Source organism: Nycticebus coucang, chromosome 10 (genome assembly GCF_027406575.1).
Source record: "Nycticebus coucang isolate mNycCou1 chromosome 10, mNycCou1.pri, whole genome shotgun sequence".
NCBI lineage: Eukaryota > Metazoa > Chordata > Mammalia > Primates > Lorisidae > Nycticebus > Nycticebus coucang.
In genome coordinates this window covers 116,907,612-116,927,649 of record NC_069789.1, presented here as the reverse complement: position 1 = coordinate 116,927,649, position 20,038 = coordinate 116,907,612, and the positions used below count along the sequence as shown (strand labels likewise).

General features: G+C 45.2%; 1 protein-coding gene across 3 annotated transcripts in view; it reads right to left on the bottom strand.

Moving 5' to 3' along the window:
* Window positions 1-19,948, bottom strand: part of LIG1 (DNA ligase 1) — a 42,797-nt gene extending 22,849 nt beyond the window's left edge. The window contains exons 1-11 of one of the 3 annotated variants that reach the window (XM_053605924.1): window positions 19,797-19,948; window positions 19,054-19,127; window positions 16,622-16,711; window positions 13,925-14,054; window positions 12,969-13,095; window positions 6,399-6,494; window positions 4,876-4,983; window positions 3,707-3,823; window positions 3,400-3,475; window positions 1,257-1,337; window positions 900-956 (exon numbers count right to left, since the gene is read on the bottom strand). In XM_053605924.1, the coding sequence (XP_053461899.1) occupies window positions 900-956; window positions 1,257-1,337; window positions 3,400-3,475; window positions 3,707-3,823; window positions 4,876-4,983; window positions 6,399-6,494; window positions 12,969-13,095; window positions 13,925-14,054; window positions 16,622-16,711; window positions 19,054-19,070 (899 nt within the window). In that variant the 5' untranslated portion in view covers window positions 19,071-19,127; window positions 19,797-19,948. Of the gene's footprint in view, window positions 1-899; window positions 957-1,256; window positions 1,338-3,399; window positions 3,476-3,706; window positions 3,824-4,875; window positions 4,984-6,383; window positions 6,495-12,968; window positions 13,096-13,924; window positions 14,055-16,621; window positions 16,712-19,053; window positions 19,128-19,796 lie in introns of all 3 variants that reach the window. The other 2 variants (XM_053605925.1, XM_053605923.1) reach the window with 2 other exon arrangements.
* Between the last annotated feature and the right edge of the window lie 90 nt (window positions 19,949-20,038).

Below are 20,038 nucleotides of genomic sequence, written 5' to 3'. Positions count from 1 at the left end.
TCACAGGATGGATGTCAAGCCCCTCAGCCTGGCACGTGAGGCCCTCCCAAAACCCTCTGGGACTTACCCCAAACACACACTATGGGACTTACACCTCAGGGGAAGTTTCTTTAATGTTCAAAGAGACACACTGGTAAAAAACAAAGCATTGAAAACAGTCTAAAATGTAAAATGTCCCATCAATGTTGGGAAACTGAAAAATGACACATGATATAGGAAAATGAAGAAATACTACAAAGCAGTTAAAAGAAGCTGGATCTACTTCAACTAACATGGAAAGATGTAAAATGAGGTTGACAATAAAAGTATGAAGTGGGCCCCATGATAATATTTATATAAACTAAATACACAGGGGTGAATGTTAGGCTGGAGAAGACAGGTAGGGGCACAGGATTGGGGACAGTGAAGAAAGGATCTAGGTATGGACCAGCGATGCTAATGTGTTGCTGAGAAGGACCAGGACCAGACAAGAGACGGAACCCCTGGGAGTGGGGAATTTGCGGGGGAACCTCTGTGACAAAGAAGGGGGTCCTCGCTGTAGCCAATACCCAACTTCCTTTCACGAACACGGAGGCACAGAAGCAAGACTGAAGTCATTCAATGACTTAGGGTTGATTTAAAATGATCACACACTTTCTGCAGTTCTAGCCAGACCAAGGTGAAGGCTATTTCTGTACCACACAGATCTAGGCTCACCCTATATCTTGCTTTGACTGACAGAATGAGGCAGAAAGTCAAGAGGACTTGCAGCCACTCTTGTGACCATGTCTGTGGCCCATGACATTGTGGCTATGTAAAAGGAGAGCAGGGAGAGACAAGGTAGAGAGGGTCAGGCAGCATCGACCTCCATGCCAGGAACATGGACATCAACTTCCACCCAGGCAGGCCTGATTAATTACCGAGCAGAAACCTCCTCAATCTTCTCAAAGGTCCGGGCCACAGCAAGATAAGGGACCCTGGGGAAGAAAAAGAGACCAAAGAGCCATGTGCACAGCCTACAGTGTCCCCCCTCCATGCTGCTTTTCCACATCTCCCTGGGGACAGCACTGCAAATACCAAATGCATAAGAGCAACCTCGCTCACTGCCCAGAGCTGTCTCTCTGACCCTTTCAATGCTATCACATTTCAATGCTGCTGACTGTCCCCAAAACACTGGAGGGAAAGGCTTCACCATTTCCTCTAACCACAGCTCCAGCTGAAAGCCCCCCCCAATAACAGAGGCTGGAGTTGGCAGGCTAGGGAGGGAAAAGACTCACTTCTGGCCTGGTTTCCAGCAGGCATCTTTGATGGGATGGTAGTTGTTCTTGGCAGGATTGTAGTTGGTTGGGTCCGGGGGTCTGTGGAGGCAAAAGGAAAGTAACCAGGTAGACCCCTGAGCCATGGAGAAATTAATCCGCCAACTATCATGTGCCAGGCACTGTTCAAGGCACAAGGGTGCAGGCGTGAATGTAAAAAAAGATTAGCTAACCTGGAGCTTACTTTCCAGTGGGAGAGTAAGGGAAAAGAAAAACTGAAAAACCACACAAATATTTAGGAGTTAAAATATATGTTCTTAAAACAAAATAAAGCCAAGGAGAGGGAGGGAACAGGATAGGAGGTACTGCTTCAGGGGATGGTCAGAGAAGGCCTGAGAGGAGAGATCTAAGCAGAATGAGGACAGGGGTGAGCAGAGTGGGCATTGGGGGAAAAGCATTCTAGGCAGAGGGAACAGCAAATGCAAAGGCCCTGAGGTAGAGACCCCGGTGACATGAGGAAAAGGGATCAATGTGGCTGGTGTGAATAGAGGGAGGAATGTATAGTCACTAGGTGTCACAACATGCCACGCACTGTTCTAATAACAGTGATGGGACATAAAAAAATGTTTGACTCAAGTACTGGGGTCACACATCAACTGTGATGGAAGAAGAGCTGCCAGGCCTCCCCAAGCAGGTATAATCGAACCAGGGGCCTGAGGAAGAATACTGGGCAGAAAGGGCTGGGAATAGCGTTCTAGGCAGGGGTCAGCACATTCAGAAGTGGGCGGTGTGACAGGAAATGGTGCTGATGGAGCAAGGAGAAGCCCTGATGCAGGAGGCTATAATGTGAGGTGGGCAGGGCCCCACAGAGCCCAGTGCTTATCCTGGGTGCTGGGAATCACAGATAGGTTTTGAGCAAGGCAAGGATGGGGGCTGATCTCACTACTTTATAGAATATTTATGTATCTGTCCATCCATCCATTCAATCATTCAACCAATCGTCAGTGAAACATCCCGTATACCCATCAGGTTTCATAGGAATTGGCTCAGACATCTCTTCAAGTAATTAACACATTTACAATAAAATTGTTTCAAAACCCATACAGTGTCCCAGAACCCTAATAGACTGTGTGCACCACAAGGGCCAGGGCAGGACAGCTCTGTATGGTTCATCCCCATGGGCTGCCCAGGCTGGCCCAGAGAGGCATCCAGTAAAATTCAAAACAGAGCAGAAGCGCATGCTGGCTTTCAAATCTGAATCTAGTGAGTTCAGCATGACAGGAACACACAGATCAGACATGAGGCTAGAGGCGGGCATCCAGTGGCCAAAAGAGCTTAGATTTTGTCCTGGGGGCACTGTGAAGCCTTTAGAAGGGCAGAGTCAACTGCAGGGTATCAGAAAGATTATTCAGCTATGAAACTAATCTATGGCTTTCACATGAAAGCTATAACCCAGTTATAACCTAAGAATAGGGGGAAGGGGGAGAGGGAGGGGAGGGAGGGGGGAAGATGGGCGGAGGGAGGGTGATTGGTGGGATTATACCTGCAGTGCATCTTACAAGGGTACATGTGAAACTTAGTAAATGTAGAATATAAATGTCTTAACACAATAACTAAGAAAATGCCAGGAAGGCTATGTTAATCAGTGTGATGAAAATGTGTCAAACAGTCTATAAAACCAGTGTATGGTGCCCTATGATTGCATTAATGTACACAGCTATGATTTAATAATAAAAAAAAAAAAAAAAAAAAAAGGGCGGCGCCTGTGGCTCAGCGGGTAGGGCGCCGGTCCCATATGCCGGAGGTGGCGGGTTCAAACCCAGCCCCGGCCAAATTAAAAAAAAAAAAAAAAAAAAAGAAAGATTACTCAGGCCCCGTGGGGGTCAGACTGAGGAAGAAAGACTGGAGAGGCCAGGTAGGCTCAGGGAAGGAGCTGGGGTGAAGGGTCAGCATATTCCACTCCTGGACTATTTTTACAAAGTCTGGGAGCAACCAGGGCCAAAAATGGTCTACAAAGCCTAAAATATTTCCTATATGGCCCTTTAGAGAAAATGGTTTGCTATACTTTGAAAGAGGAGGCAGCCTGAGCTGGGACTAGAGCCGTGGGAATGCAGGGAAGAGAACATGCTCAGCAGACATTTTCTAGGCCAAGATGTTGACTCACCCCTCAGTCCCCTCCTTTCCTGGAGCCCGCGGCCCCTCTTCTTCCACCTCTTTTTTGACAGTTGGCTTCCGAGGGACTGGGAATAAACCAGGAAATAGTGGGTCTTTTCTCCTTCCAGTAGCCCCCACCCTTTCAGCCATTCTCCACCCATCACTGCCTAATGCTTAGGGAGACGGGTAACAAGCCAGAAGAGATGAGGTCCACTTTCCAACCAAAGGTAAAGTGAGAAGGGACTGCAGCCCTCTGGAGCGAGGCTCACCCACCTCCTGCCCGTGCCACCCCAGGGAGGTGAGGAAGGGAAACTCACTGAAGAAGCTGCTGAGTGTCTTGGGGGCTCTGGAGGGAAGTTTAGCATCGTCCTCCTGTGCTTCCTGCTTCACGGGCACTTTGGGCTCTGAAACCCTTTCCTTAGGCTTCTCTGCTTCTAAAGAGAGGAGAGGTTAGACGATAATGTAAACAGGTTCAACTTCAACACTTTTTTTTTTAATTAACCCCACCAGCCATTTTAACCATGCAGATGAAAAATACAGCCAATTTTGTCCTTTTTCTTTCTGTAGCACATAAGTTTTGAGGTGTTATATCAGACCTGATGTTCACTACTTGGTACTAAGGACTGGAATTCCACCATTTGGAATGGAGACTGAAATTGGAGACTTAGGAATAGTGGTAGAAAGAACTCTCCCTATGATTAGAAGAAAATATTTCCACTCCTGCAGTTGCAGAAAAGTCAGATACACATACAACTCTACACACCTAAAACTGTCCCTACAAGTGCTGTTTCCAACTGAAAGGTTTCATGGACAACTGGATCCAGGAGTCATTCTATGGCCTGAGACAATAGCCCAACCTCGAAAATCCCATAACTCAGCTTGGGTAAATTATTGCTTAATAAATTAACTAATAATCCCATATCTCAGCTTAGTTAATAAGTTATTGCTCAACTAATAATATTTAATATGCATCTATAATTTATAAAAGCTATGAATACTTGTTGGAAAATGATTGCCTTTTTCTTCTTTTCCCACATATATGAAGGAAAATAATTAAAAAAAAAAAACAATTAACAGGGAGGCGCCTGTGGCTCAAAGGAGTGGGGCACTGGACCTATATGCTAGAGGTGGTGGGTTAAAACCCAGCCCCCCCAAAACAACAAAAAAACCCCAAAACAAACAAACAAAACCAATAACAATAATAAAACCTATGATTCTTCTAGATTCCACATTTAAACAGTAAGTTTGAGGATCTATGCCCTGTTTAAATGAACTATCCTCCAAAGATATCTGACCCAGCCAGGCATGGTGTCTCAAGTCTGGAATCTCAGCACTTTGGGAGACCGAGGTAGGAGGACTGCATGAGGCCAGGAGTTCAAGATCAGCCAGGGCAATACAGGGAGACCCCATTTCTTAAACAAAAAAATAATCTGACTTCAAAATCAGGAAGATGGGGTTGGAGGAAGGAAGAGGATCAGAAACTCACTGGAGGTCTCAAAGGAATTGGGGGGTGTTGTGGGCTGGTCCCCATCTTCTGCTTCCTTCTTTGTTGCCGCTTTAGCCTCTGTGAGGCTTTCTCTTGGTGTCTCTGCTTCTGATGACAGACAGAAAAGTCAGATGATCACGTTAATCCCCAAGGACATTTACACTCCAGAGACATTCTGGCCCAACTTGTTCTTTTCTGGTACCAATCAAGTATATCTGCAAAGTGATGGGAGGCACGAGACCCTGCTCTTGCTTGAGTCTGAGCCCCGTGGGGCCCTCTGAGGGAATACAAACTGCACATTTGTCTGTGCAGTGTGAGAAATAAGTACAAAGGTCAGTGTTTGCTTACAAACTATTCCTTTAGGATTACTCACTTTATAATAGAATCTGAAAGGGTTCGAAATGCATGTGATAGCTTGTCAGAGACAAAAATAAAATTTTTAAGAACTGAAAAAAAAAAACCACACAGCAAGAGTAACAATACAAATTGCAAAAATGTACCTTAGGGGAAAGAGGTCACCCCCCTCACCACCACCCTCAAGAATGATAATAGCTGAAACTGCACAATTTACAATTAAAAATTCCCAACAAGAAATCAAATCTTGACTAAATTCAAATCTGCCCTGGGAAAACTGAGCCTAATGAGAATTTTCTATTAAAAAAACAAAAACCTGACAGTGACAAAGCCTGCAACTGAGACAATCTCAGATAGGCCCCTAATGATCCATGGATCAGACCTTTATGGCTGTTTCCCATATGTGTACTAAAAGGCAGGGAACTCTCACAGGGGTGCTGTGAGGGCAGTCTAGATTTTCAACGGAAACCCAGTGACATCTGTTGGACACTGCATGAACTGCTAGCTGCAGGTATTTTAGTTTTCGGTGTTAGATCACATTCTTTGCCATGACTTTGTATCTCTGCAAAGCTGGGTATTCTCTGGTTACTGTTATAAAAATCAAGCGATGTGCAAAAATCAGCATGGAACAGGCAATGAAAGTAGGCAATTTTCAACAGGATTCCATAACTTGAGATGTTTGGCATCCCATTTGTAAGTAACTGTAGTTACCTAAGAACAAAATGCAATTAATTTTTCTTTCAGTGTATGTACAATTACCTAATAGTTGTTTGAACATAACTGCTTAATAAAAGGAACTGCCATAGTACTGGCGTAGGAGTGCCATGGAAAAATTACTAAAACCCTTAAGTTCAAGAATAACTGCTTTTTGGTAAAATTTACAAGCAAAAAAAAAAAAAAATCATTTAGAGGAAAATATTTTCCATTAAATAAATATAAAAATGGAAGATACAAATGGTAAAGTGGATATGAAGTGATACTGAATCAAGATGGCAAAACAAATGTATTGAACAAATGCAGTTCAAAATGCTTTCATAACAAAAGCTTCTTTGTTGGTTCATGGAATTCTGACTAAGGAGACACAAGCACCAAATCAGATGGGTCCAACCTACTCAACTCTCTGAGGCCCTCATACACACAAACACAATTCCTACCTCCCAGTGCTTCACCTTTCTCCTCCTTCCTCTTCTTGGCTTCTCTGTCCTTGTCCTCCCTCTGCTCTTCCAGGACATCCTGAATTGTCCGTTTCGGGAGTTGCTTCCGAGCTGAATGAAAATGGCTGGGTGTGGCTGACCTGGCTGGCCTGTCTGCTCCTGTCCCACCAACCTCAGACCCACTGATGGCACCTCTGCAAAGGCTCTGAGCCCCGTCCCCTTCACTGCCTGCACAAAGCCACTGCCCCAGCACAGGCCTCATCCTTCAAGCCCTGCTGCTTCCAGGCTGTGTGACCTCAAACTGGTTATTTAATTTTTCTGTGCTTCATCAACTCACGTCTGCAGGATGACTCAGGCACACATTCAGGCTGTTCTCCAGGGCATTCCACAGAATTAGACTCCAGCTGCCCACTAGGGTAGCCGACCTAATAACACATCTTGTGGTGGCTGCCTCCCTTGCCCTGATTTGACATTCATCCCCTGCCTCTAAAGATACCTGAAAAGATACAACTTGTACTTGAATCCCTGTTTCAGAGCCTGCTTCTAAAGGACTCCAAACTGAGATGCCAGCACATGATGAAGAGCCCACTGAAGAGCAGTTATGCGCATTTTCACCATTATCTCTTATCTAAGCCATTGCACCTTCTCCCTGGTCTCCTGGCATCTACCCTGTTTCCCCGAAAATAAGAGGTTGTCTTATTTTAAGGTGTGCTCCCAAAGATGCTCTAGGTCTTATTTTCAGGGAACGTCTTATCGTTCCTGTAAGTAGGTCTTATTTTCGGGGAAACAGGGTAGTAATTTGACACAGTCCCAGAGAGACCTTCAGTCATGGCCAGCACTGCCCCTCCTTGCTCAAAACTCTTTCACAAGTCTTTGTTCTTCACTTTATCCAGGGTAAAGTCTTTTGATCCATACCATCATCCTACCTAACCTCTCTGCACCTGACCTTCCAATTGGTCTCTTGCCACATAATCCACTTTTACAGCACTGCCAAGCTAAACTGATGGTGTTTCCAAACACACCAATCTGTTTTACTCCTCCGGGCCCTGTACATCCTATTTAGCAGCCCCTTAGGGCTGATTTTAGCATCTGCCCTGAGCTCCCACCATGTCCTGAGTCCCCTTCATGCAAGGCTGACCCTGTCACACCCAGCTCATATCCATTCTATGGCTCCCCAGCACCCCTGGGATGAAACCTAGGCTCATGGGGCACCCACTGCTCAGTGGTTAGGGTGCCAACCACATGCTCCCGGGCTGGTGGGTTCAAACCCAGCCTGGGACTGCTAAACAACAACAAAAAAAAAAAAGAAAGAAAAGAAAATAGCCGGGCTTTGTGGCCAGTGCCTGTAGACCCAGCTACTAGGGAGGCTGAGGCAAGAAATGCTTAAGCCCAAGAGTTTGAGGTTGCTGTGAGCTATGACACCATGGCACTCGACCAAGGGTGACAAAGTAAAACTCTGTCTCAATAAAAAAAATAGAAAAAGAAACCTATGCTCATCAGCCAGGTATGCCAGGCCCTTTAGGAGCCCACCCCCATTCTCCTCTCTAGCTCATCTCTCACCAGGCACTATCCTCAAACTCTCCCTACTCCCTAAATTGCATATGATTCTCCACAAACACTTAAGTGTGAGTCCCTAAATGTGCCATGGAGTTTCCACCTCCACCCTTCCACGTGCCCACGTTGTCTGAAACACCTTCCATATGCCTTTTCTCAATACAGGCCATCCTAACCCATCCTGAAAGGCTTGGCACAGACACTACCCCTTCTGGGCTAGCTAACTTCTGGGCTCACCAGAGTGCTTCGTGTTACCAGCACCATCCAATGACAAGATCTGTCCAGCCACATAAACTTAAAACTTTCTAGGAGCCACATTAATAAAAAGGAAGGAAAAAAACACGTTTTATTTAACTCCATATATCCACAAAAGTATGGTTCCAACATGTTTTCAACATTAATTACTAACATTCTTTTTTATGCTGTCTCCAAAATCAGATGAACTCCCAGCATATCTCAACTCAAACACAAAATTTTCCTCAGAAATACTCAGTCTATGTTTATGTATCTCAAATTGTTGCCAAAACACTGGAAAGTCTTCACTAACTGAATCAAGTACCAGGTTTCAAATGTAGATTAGTTAAAATAATCAGGGCATTAAAAATTCAAGCCCCCAGTCACACTACCAGGTTTCAAATACACAGCAGACCACTTTGGGCTGCTCACACCTCCCAGCACTGTATGTGGACAAAATAAGGTTTTGTCCTTTCTTAGGACCAAACCTTCCAGATCCCCCTTGAGACAAAGGTGCTTGTAGCAGCCGATAGGCTAGGATGAGAGAGGTATAAGAAACACCTCTATAGAGCTCAATAATGGAATACCTTGGTGAAAAGGGAATGGGGAGGGATTTAGTTCTCCTAACAAGCATAAGAGAGCTCAAGAGAGGAGAGCATTAGTGAATCGGCAGTCTCTACACCTGTGGTGTTAAGAGTCACGAGATCAGCTCTATATTAGGCTGCAGGAGAAGGCAGTCGGGAGCGTGCACATTCTATCACGGACCAGCTCACTCTGACTCTGTCACTTCTCCTGCCTGCAGAACGCCAGCAGGCGTCTCTCTGCTGAAGCTTACTTAACTCTGCTAAAGATTGCTAAACTCTATTCTTCTAAGACTGCTTTACTCCCTCAAAGACTGTCTCTCTCTCCCTCCCTTCTGCTAAAGTAAATAGCCCTCAGGCACCTAAGAGGAATTGTTCCTAAGCTAGATAACAGCATAGCTGTCCATATCCAGAACCTAGATAAGCAGGGGGCCAGAGACCTGGCCAGTCCTGGAGTGGAGTCAGAAGTGGGATGGCGGATTAGCCACTGAGATCTAGTAGATGCAGGCTGAAGGGAGAATCAGCTAAAAACAAACCAAAGAAAGAGAAATAGAAATATGTAAGAAGGAAAAGAAATATCTAAGAAAAAGACAGCCAACAACAGGCCTTTCTCATTTGGGTTTTTCCTCTTTCCTGCACTGTCTTTCCAAATTCTAACTATCCTGTGGGAAAACCAATAAAAGCCTCTAGCCTTTTCTGTGAAGCCTTTTCTTTTTTCTGGAGAAAAAAGCTGATAAAAGCCTTTAGCAAGAAAGAGAAAAGATAGAACTAGGAGATATGGAAAATCTTTAGTAAAAGCCTTCGGCAAAACAGCAAAGAAAAAAAGTTTGGGAACAGGTTGTAAGAGTTTATCAAGTTAGGGTAAAGGAACCTTTAGTTACCTTCCCCTATACCATCGGTTCTCAACCTGTGGGTAGCCTAAGACCATCCAAAAACCCATTTCCTATGGTCTTAGGATAACAGCAGCAAAATTTACAGTTATGAAGTAGCAATCAAAGTAATTTTATGCTTGGGGGTCACCACAACATGAGAAACTGTATTAAAGGATCACAGCATTAGGAAGGTTGAGAACCAATGCCTATCCAGGGGTCCTCAAACTGCGGCCTGTGGGCCACATGAGGCGGTGTGATTGTATTTGTTCCCATTTTGTTTTTTTACTTCAAAATAAGGTATGTGCAGTGAGCATAGGAATTTGTTCATAGCTTTTTTTTTTTTTTAAACTATATTCCAGTCCTCCAACGGTCTGAGGGACGGTAAACTGGCCCCCTGGTCAAAAAGTTTAAAGACCCCGGGCGGTGCCTGTGGCTCACTGGGTAGGGCGCCGGCCCCATATACCAAGGGTGGTGGGTTCAAGCCCAGCCCCAGCCAAACTGCAACAAAAAAATAGCCAGGTGCTGTGGCAAACGCCTGTAGTCCCAGCTACTTGCCTAAGCCCAGGAGTTGGAGGTTGCCGTGAGCTGTGTGATGCCACAGCACTCTACCCAGGGGGATAAAGTGAGACACTGTCTCTACAAAAAAAGTTTGAAGACCCCTATTCCACTTTCAGGAGGGAGGTTTGGAACAATTGACACCTCCTGTCTCTTTAATAAAAAGTTCAATTTGAAAGGGAAAGATTGAACGCAGTAAAAAGGCCGACAGAAAAAAACCAGAAGAGAAAAAACAGCAAATGAGATACCATTAAAAGATCACTCTTACAGCTGAAGCCAATAAATGTTTATCAGCATAGCAACTCAGATTAAGCAGCCAGAGGATCAGCTGAGAAATCCCCCAGTTAACATCAAATTCCATAAAAATGGGAAGGTAGACCACACAAGAAGAAAACTGCTAAAAGAGGGGCGGCGCCTGTGGCTCAGTGAGTAGGGTGCCGGCCCCATATGCTGAGGGTGGCGGGTTCAAACCCAGCCCCGGCCAAACTGCAACAAAAAAATAGCCGGGCGTTGTGGCGGGCGCCTGTAGTCCCAGCTGCTCAGGAGGCTGAGGCAAGAGAATTGTGTAAACCCAAGAGTTAGAGGTTGCTGTGAGCCGTGTGACGCCAAGGCACTCTACCCGAGGGTGGTACAGTGAGACTCTGTCTCTACAAAAAAAAAAAAAACTGCTAAAAGAAAATACAGAATACCAAAGACAAGAATGGTTTCTCTTTATGTGACACAGGGAAACAAAGAGTATGTAAACTTCCAGGTGTATGCCCCAAGGCACAGGACTACCGCTCTCAAATAGGAATGAAAGTTAAAATTAACAACCCCGTTCTATGATTCTTTGGTTAAAACAATGTAATTCATTCAATGTTATGCCAAGGGAGAATCCTGCTCACTGTGGGTTGTGCCAGAGGAGTAATTCTGCCCACAGTGTGCCAGATCTTTGGTGCCCCAGAGACAAATAGAGAAATTAAACCAGACCAATAAATGCCAATGGAGAAAATAAATTTGGGATAAGCAATATGAGATAAGAAATGTACGTAGCATGAGGAAAACAAAGGCTCACCTTCGTTTAAGAGACAGGACATTCAGCCATGATAAAAAGGAATTAGGAAATTTCCATTAGAAGGTCTGAATTCAACTAGCGAAGGAAAGATTCCACCGGAAAAGCAGTGTCTTTCTTTGCCCTCTACTGAAGGCAGAAAGTGGCAAAAGGCGATATAACTTGGGTTACTAAAAGCAGAAGTAACAAAGGGGTGGAAAAAGCGATAGAATATCCATTACCAAGGAATGCAAGAAGCTGAACCTCTGGAAAAGCAGAATTTCTGTTCCAAGCAGTAGGATTTTATGCTACCAACGACTGCAAGTAGCAGAGCCTCTGGAAAGGCGGCAAGATTCTCGCTAGCAAAGACCACAAGAAAGCACTATCTCTGGTTCATCCCTTTATTACGAATTCATGTAGCAGAGGAAAAGCTTCCCGAGGGAAGCAGGACCTTTGTATCGTAAATTTTCTTAGCCAAAGATTCTCAAACTGAAAGACCTTTAAAGAAATTAACATTATAATCATTGTCATTTCTCTAGCAGCAGCTGAAGCTTGAATCGGGGCTTCGTCATTTAAAGAGCCCTTACCCGGAATTCTGAACTTGGACAATCACCATATTCTTTTGCCTAGTAAGAAAAGGGCTTCCCAACAGGAAGAACTGCTCTTGCCATATTAAAAATTATTTTGTGTATAAAAAAGGGGGAAATGTAGCAGCCCATATAGCCTAGAGGTATAAGAAACACCTGTATAGCTCAATAATGGAACACCTTGGTGAAAAGGGCGTGAGGAGGGATTTAGCGCTCCTAACAAGCATGGGAGAGCTGAGAGAGGAGAGCATTAGTGAATTGGCAGTCTCTACACCTGTGGTGTTAACAGTCACGAGATCAGCTCTACATTAGGCTGCAGGAGAAGGCAGTCGGGAGCGTGCACATTCTGTTATGGACCCGCTCACTCTGTCACTTCTGCCTGCAGAACGCCAGCAGGTATCTCTCTGCTGAAGCTTACTAAACTGATAAAGATTGCTAAGCTCTGTTCTTCTAAGACTGCTTTACTCCCTCAAAGACTGTCTCTCTCCCTCCCTTCTGCTAAATAACCCTCAGGCACCTAAGAGCAATTGTTCCTGAGCGAGGTAACAGAATAGCTGTCCACATCCGAAGCAAGGGGCCAGAGACCTGGCCAGTTCTGGGCCCTGATAAGTGGTGACCACGAAGCCCCCCACCCCAACGGGTGTTGATCCTCAGGCTGGCTTTCCAGAAACTTCTCACCTCATAGCTCATCATCCCCAGTTCTGCACTCCTGTACCAGCACCCACCAACCCATCAGCAGCCCTCAAGGACCTTTATTCAACTCTTCACCTCCTGCCTAGAATGTTCTTCCCTCTTTCTCTCCCTGCTGCCTCTTCTGTCCTTCAGGGCTCAGTGTGGTTAACGTCTCTTGTATTCCTACCATGGGCTTTGCTGCCTCCACCACTGCACATAACAATCACAATGACCAACATTTACTGAGTGCTGACTATAAGCCGGGCCCCAGTTCTGAGCACCTCACTTCAGAGTTAGAAGTGGTAACTTCTGACAGTCCTGTATGGTGGGTGCTGTACTCATCATTTTTGTTTTACGGATAAATCAACCTAAGTTCAGAGAAGGTAAGTCAAGGTCACACAGCTAATGGATGGCAGAGCTGTGCTCTTATCCACTACACTAACATCAGAGCTGAAGTGGGGAGAAAGATGGGCAGCTGAAAGGGCCCCATGTGTTCTTACCAGTACGGCGCTTCAGGATCCCCACTGGGGAGACACCCATGGGAGAGGTATTGGAGAGGGAAGGGCTGTTCTCAGGAGATGTGGCAGGATTAGGAGGGGAGACTTTCAGGCAGTCCAGGGCAGGCTTCTGGAAGAAAAAAGGGCAATGGGAGGGTTGAGGGGGAGATGGGGAAGGGCTACATTTCCCAAATCCCTCTCTGCCTACTCTCCTTTCTGGCCTCAATGACCCCAGCCTCAACTCAGGCCTTGTCTTCTCAAAGGGCCATCACTCCACCCTCCCTTATAGTGTTACAGTACCAGATTCTTACCCAATAACAATTGTTTTCTAATGTAACTTATAAAGAGCAAGGGGCCCAGACGTGGAGCCCACTTGGCAAACATAAGAAGTGGGACAGAGCAGGCCAAGAAGGTCAATGAGGTTGAAGGGGGTTAGGGACAGATTGCCTAGGCCTAAGGTCACACCAAGAGCTTTTGACAGGGAGCAACAGGACCTCCCCACCGACAGATGGGGATGTGCTACACTTTGCACATTAGCCATGGAGCACTGAACAAGCATTAAATGACTCTTGTGCAGGGGAAGGAAGCGATCCACTGTGTTTAGAGAGGATGAAAGCCCTCTGGGCATGAGACTAGATATATTTCTGAGCCCTAGTCTCATATCAGGCATCATTCTCAGATCTGTACATGAATTAACTCATTTCATCCTCTCAGCCACCCTATGAGGAAGGCGTTACCAGGAACTGTGTGTTACAGGTGAGGCAATCTAGGTTTATGGACGCCAAGGACCCTGCTCATGGACCCAGGTAGAGTTAGGACCAGGTCTTTTATCACCCCGGCACAACCACTGAGCTCATCTACCTCCTGTGGAGTGTGCCCAGAATTCGGTTGAGCTGCTCCCAGTTCTAAACATGAGAATTATGGCTTTTTCTAATAAAAATAGGCTAATCAGGGTATACTTGGCCTTTGGTGGGAGTCAGGGCTTCATCGTCCTCCTCTTCACTGCCCAAGACCCGGGCTGCCTTCCTTGCTGGCCTCTTCACTGGAGAGTCATTATCAGGCACTCCATTCCACTCTTTCAGTGCTGTTCTGGAAGGTGGGAAAAGAGGGGGGAAGGCCATGACCGCAGGCAGAGTGGGGCCGCTGCCCCAAATACTCCAGCTTCACTAGGTTTCCTTTTCTTCCTTTCAAGCACTCAATGAACATTTTCTAGCAGCCTCCTTGGCAAATATTCTACTGCTCATCCATTTATCGATCTACCACTCCATGTCTCCAGAAGCTTCCTAAACACCCATCCATGATGGGCAATGCTAAGAAGCAAATGGAGTCCCTACCTAGGACAGAGACTGGCCTGGAACATCCGTCGCGAAATTTTTTTTTAGTCATATAAGCTCCTGAGTTTTAGCAAAGTACCTGGTCACCCAGTTAGGGACTACATGTGCCAGGCCCCCTTCAGCTATGCATGAAGTTCTAAGTTCCAAGCAATAGCAAGTAAATAGCACGATGGACACATGCAACTTGCTCCTGACTGCTAGTGTCCATGTCCTCTCACCCCTGGACCTGAGACTCACTTTTGTAATGGAGATGAGGGAATCTGGGTCTGGGACAACTTTAGTGGTACAGCGCTACCTACCTGTCCTAAATTCCCTGAATAGCTCAGAGCCTTACAAGTGAGGAAAAGGCAACTTTTATTTTAACTAAGTCACTGTGACTTTGGTTACTGTTAAAGCAGCTCGACCACACTCCTGACACTGCTCTGAAGAGCTCCCAGTCTGGTAAAGGACAAAGACACAGACCATCACAATGCAGTGATATACCTGCTGATGGAGGTCATGTGAGTGCCCATACCCAGTTTCTGCACTCACAGAGCCATCTGAACCAAGAGACGGCATGGACACCGACAACTCCCCAGCTAAGTGGGTGATGGCACTCACTTTATGGAGCATGATTACAAAGACTATCGTGGAAAGGTCTTGAAGGCATTTTTGGGGGGGGCGGGGGGGAAGCAGGCCATCAATTCAATGGGAGGAGTGGCTATTGATTTTGTTTACTGTTAAACCCAGAAAGTCTAAAACAGTGCCTAGCACATATGACACTAGATACTTAATGAGTAATTCCATGAATGTAAAAAATGAATGTTTGCCTATATGTTGATGAAAGTTGCATATATAACTTTCATATGTATGCATATATATAAATGTATATGCAACTTTCATACATAACAGTCCTATTTTTGTTATTTAAACTTCAACTGTAATCCTAGCACTTTGGGAGGCTGGGGTGGGTGGATCACCTGAGCTCAGACTGAGCAAAAGTGAGACCCTGTCTCTAAAAAAAAATAATAAAAAAATAGCCAGCTGTTGTAGCAGATGCCTATAATCCCAGCTGCTAGGGAGGCTGAAGTAAGAGGGTCTCTTGAGCCCAAGAGTTTGAGGTTGCTATGAACTAGATGCCACGGCATTCTACCAAGGGCAACAAAGTGAGACTGTCTCAAACAAATTCAAGATTTTTGAGCATGTATCATATGTAAGGGATGATGCCAGGCACTCGAGATATAATATTGACTGAAATGATCCCTACTATCCAATATGGAAACACTTATTCATTCAACAAATATTTATTGGGCACCTACTATGTGCCAATAACCCTGTTAGATATGTGTATGTTTACATGCATAGAAAAAAGACATGACAGGCTATACCTCACACTAGTAAAAGTCACTCGTGAGAGAATATTAGAGTTCAAACTTTATCTACATCTCTAAACTGATATACTTACAATAACCATGTATAATTCCACATATAATAGCTATGAAAATATCTGTACACGTACAGATACTCCTGAATTCAGCACACAACCATGAATTACAAATAACCTACATATTCATCAATAGGGAAATGCTAAATAATTTCTATGGTATATCCCTAAAATGGAATACAAGAAGTTCCTCTTTATAAATGGAAAAAAAAAATCTCAAGTCATAATGTTAACTGAAAAAACAAGTTGATAAACAGTATAAACAGTGTGATCTAATAGATATTTAAAAAAATTAAACAGGAAATAAGACAGATCTAAAAAAAATCAAGAATGTTGAAGAAAATTAGGACTTGATTCCTCCCCCTTAGAACACCTTTCATGTAGGAGGCATGTGTTTACTCATTAAATCCACACAAAAAGCCTGATGCAGAGTATGACACCCTTTTACACATTAGGAAACTGGGGCATAGTAAGTGAAGTTACTTGCCCAGGGTCACAATTTAGGGATGTGGACTATATCTAGTCTATGCTCTGGGCAAGCTGATTGGTACAGGGGTGATCATATGACCCAACGCCAACCAGGGTCACCCCTGAGAACTTGTGATGTGGATACTAGAACAAAGAACATTGCTCTCTTCTAGAAACAGCATCAAGACATGACCAGTGGCCAGTGTCTCTGCCTCACGGACAAAGTCTGGTCTATTAAAGCCAAGACATGTAGAAACAGAGCCCTGAAAACAACACTGACACCCTGGTACAGCTGTTCCTAAAGCTGATTTTGCCTGAGTAAAAAAATTTTAGGGAGCCAAGACATTTTAGAATTAAGTTTTTAACACTTCCAACTAAGAATTCTGACTGCTAAAAGAAAATATCCACCATGTCCCGGCCCCACTGCATACTTTGGAGGGGGCTCCGTCTCTCTGCTGCTGTTGGATGCCTCCTTCTCAGGCTTCTTCACTTTACCCTCTTTCTTGGGATGGAAAAATGACCTACAGGAACATAAGAGGGGGAAAAAAGGAATGATAACAGCACCAATACCCCACTGCCTATCCATGCTGCACCCCTGCAGCTTCCAAATAAAGCAAGATACCTTCCAATTAACTTGATCACCCTTTCCCATCCCAGCACATAAAGGATTTCAAACAACCCCTTTGACTGATGAGAAAACTTAGGCTTAGACAGAGGAGACAATGCTCTACTTATTTTTCTGCCCTGATTTGCCTGAGAGGCAACACACCCCAATTTTCATCCAATAAATATTAACTGAGCACTTATATGTCAGGGCCTGTCCCAGGCCTGAGAGATTTGGCAGTAACCCAAACAGAGACCCTGACCTCAAGAAGTTAACACTCTAGTGGAAGAGGCAAATACTAAGCAAATAACTAAATATAAAATTTCAGGAGGTACAAAGTGCTCTAAGAAACATAAAGCAAGGTACCTTCCAATTAACTTGAGATTGCCTGGAAGAGGGGCTTGCTTCTGAAGAAAAGAGTACAGAGGAGGAAAAATAGGAATTTAATGGTGGAGAGGACTGGCTAACACTCCCTAACCAAGTAGCGAATGTTAGCTTTGTGTCACATCATGGGGATGTTATACACCCTTGACATGAGGCAATATCCTTCAGTTTCTTTCCCAAAGCCCACAACTCTAGCCTAATTATGATACTACTGCATGCACTGAAAACAGGGATATTCTACAGGATACCTTGTCAGTACTCCCGAAGTTGACAAGATCATAAAAAACAAGGGAAGTCTGAGAAACTATCACCTGGAGGAGACTGAGGAGAGGTGACAACTAAATGCAAAATGGTACCCTGAATTGGATCTTGAAATGGAAAAGGACATTAAAACAAAAAACCCTGAAGTCTCAATCAAGTGTAGAGTTTAATTAATAATAATATACTGATGTTGGGTCCCTAGTTGTTAGAAGTGGGCCATAGTAATTCATGACATCAACAATGGAAAATGGGTGAGGGGTATAAAGGAACCCTCTGTTCTATCTGTATAGCTTTTCTATGTATCTAAAATTATTCCTCCCCCCCCAAAAAAAAGGGGGGGGAAAAAGCAAAGTGTACAGAAAGCAATCTAAGGTGCTATCAGCCCTGGATAAACTGTCCCCAAATTTCTCATCATATGAGAAAACTGTAACCCAGGACTTGCATAAGCCAGTATCTCCCTAATTTCTGTGGTAGATATCCAGGTCTAGATCTGCCTATCATCCATTCCATCCATTCCCCAATTCCCTCCCTCTGGCAGCAGCATCCCCCCATTTTCTTTCTGGGATGTCTTTTCCCCAGAATTCTGTCAACACACAAGATTTTGACTGGGCCTGCCCTAGTGGCCATAATCACGGGTAGACACATGACCTGAGTTGGCCAATCAGAGCACTGCCATCCCTGTGAGTACAGTGGCTGGTCCAGGAGAGGCATGTGGCCCAGGCTAGATCAGTAAAAATGACTCTAGATATTGTTGGGACAGCTGGGAGAGACACCTTCTTTTCACTGGGATCACTAACCCCAGGAACGCCTGAGAGTGATAACATTGAAGAAAGTAGAGCTGAACAATAGAAACGAATTCCCAGTGACAAAATTTTGACAAATGGATCTAACCAAGCCATTTACTCCAGAAGGTTTCAACTATATAAGCCAACTAATTCCCTATTTCCTAAAGCTAGCTTGTGTTAGCATGTTTCTCAACCTAGATGCTACGTATCCTTTAGGCTGAATTATTCTTGGTTATGGGGGGCTGTCTTGAGCCATGAAGGATGCTTGACCTTTATCTACTAGATGCCAACAGCAAATCCCCATCCTCTAAGTTGTGACAGCAAAAAATAGCTCCATGGAGGACAAAACTGCTGACTGAGAACCACTGGGTTACAGTTTCTGTGCCTTGTGATTAAAAAGTTATGTTCAAGCTCGGCACCTGTGGCTCAAACGGCTAAGGCGCCAGCCATATACACCTGAGCTGGTGGGTTCAAATCAGGCTCAGGCGCCAAACAACAATGATGGCTGCAACCAAACAAGAGCCGGGCATTGTGGTGGGTGCCTGCAATCCCAGCTACTTGGGAGGCTGAGGCAGGATAATCGCTTAAGCCCAGGAGTTGGAGGTTGCTGTGAGCTGTGATGTCACAGTCCTCTACCTAGGGTGACAGCTTGAGGCTGTGTCTCAAAAAAAAAATTCAGTACACATTTTCCATACTACTCATCTTCTGGAAATTCGAACTGGAAATCTAATTAGTCTTATTTTGTTTTGTTTTTTTAAAGTCACAGATTTAGAAAAAGTAACAGAGGACCTGGGGAGAATAAGACTGGGAGTTATGGTAGGGCCCTTACATGATACTTCGCTGCATCTTGGCATCAGAATTCTCCCTTCCTGTCCAGTTCTTCTCCTTTCCCGTCAGCTGTTCCTGAAATAAAAATACAAAAGGTGGTTGAGGATACTGGCTGTGAAGAAGAAATCCAAACACATGAAACTCCTTCTTTTAGAAAGAAATAAAAAACAGAAAAACAAAATCAAGAACATGATTCTTCGAGAAGAAACTCCTGTTTTATTAACCAAAATAATTTGCCAGTAAGATGCTTCCGCCCTTTTACAGACATACGCACGGTCAGCCTTCTCCCTATTTAGAAAATTATCTATTCACGAAGCCTTTACCTAGACCTGGCCCTTATCACTGACCTCTTCCCACCCCACCTCCTTCCAGCTGGCCTCACCCCCTACAAGTGACCCTCCCCAGAATTAACCTGACCCTTAGCCCTCCCACTGGCCCCGCCTCCCCAGCGCACCGATTCCCAGCTGTCCCCGCCCTCTCTGGCCCCTCCTCCTTAAAGTGGCTCCGCTCTTCCAGGCATTTCCTCAGACCCTGTCGCGTCTAACTGCCCCTTTCCTTCGACTGTCCTCTACTTGGGCCCCTTCCAGCAGACACCGGTTTGGTTTCTCACCCGCACTCTCCCCTTTCCACCGCGCATTGGGCCTCCTCGGTGTTCCTACACCTTTCCTCTGCAGTCACCACAAGCAAGCATTCGGCACGCTCGTCACCCTCAGCATCCCAGCCTTCCCGGGAAGCCCAACTTGCCTTGCTTGGATCCAGTGCACCGCTGCCAGGGTAACACACTCGGTTCCGCTCGGGTCTACGTTGTGGTCCCAAATTCGCGCCACGGCATTCGCGCGCAGACTTCGGCAGACGGGGGCGGGGCCCGGGCTCTACAGCGCCGCTGTAGCCTCACGGAGGACGCTGGGAGTTGTAGTGTTTCTTTCGTGGGAGGCGACCCGGAAAGAGGTGAAGAGGAGAAAAGTCCTCCTGCAGAGCACTCTGGG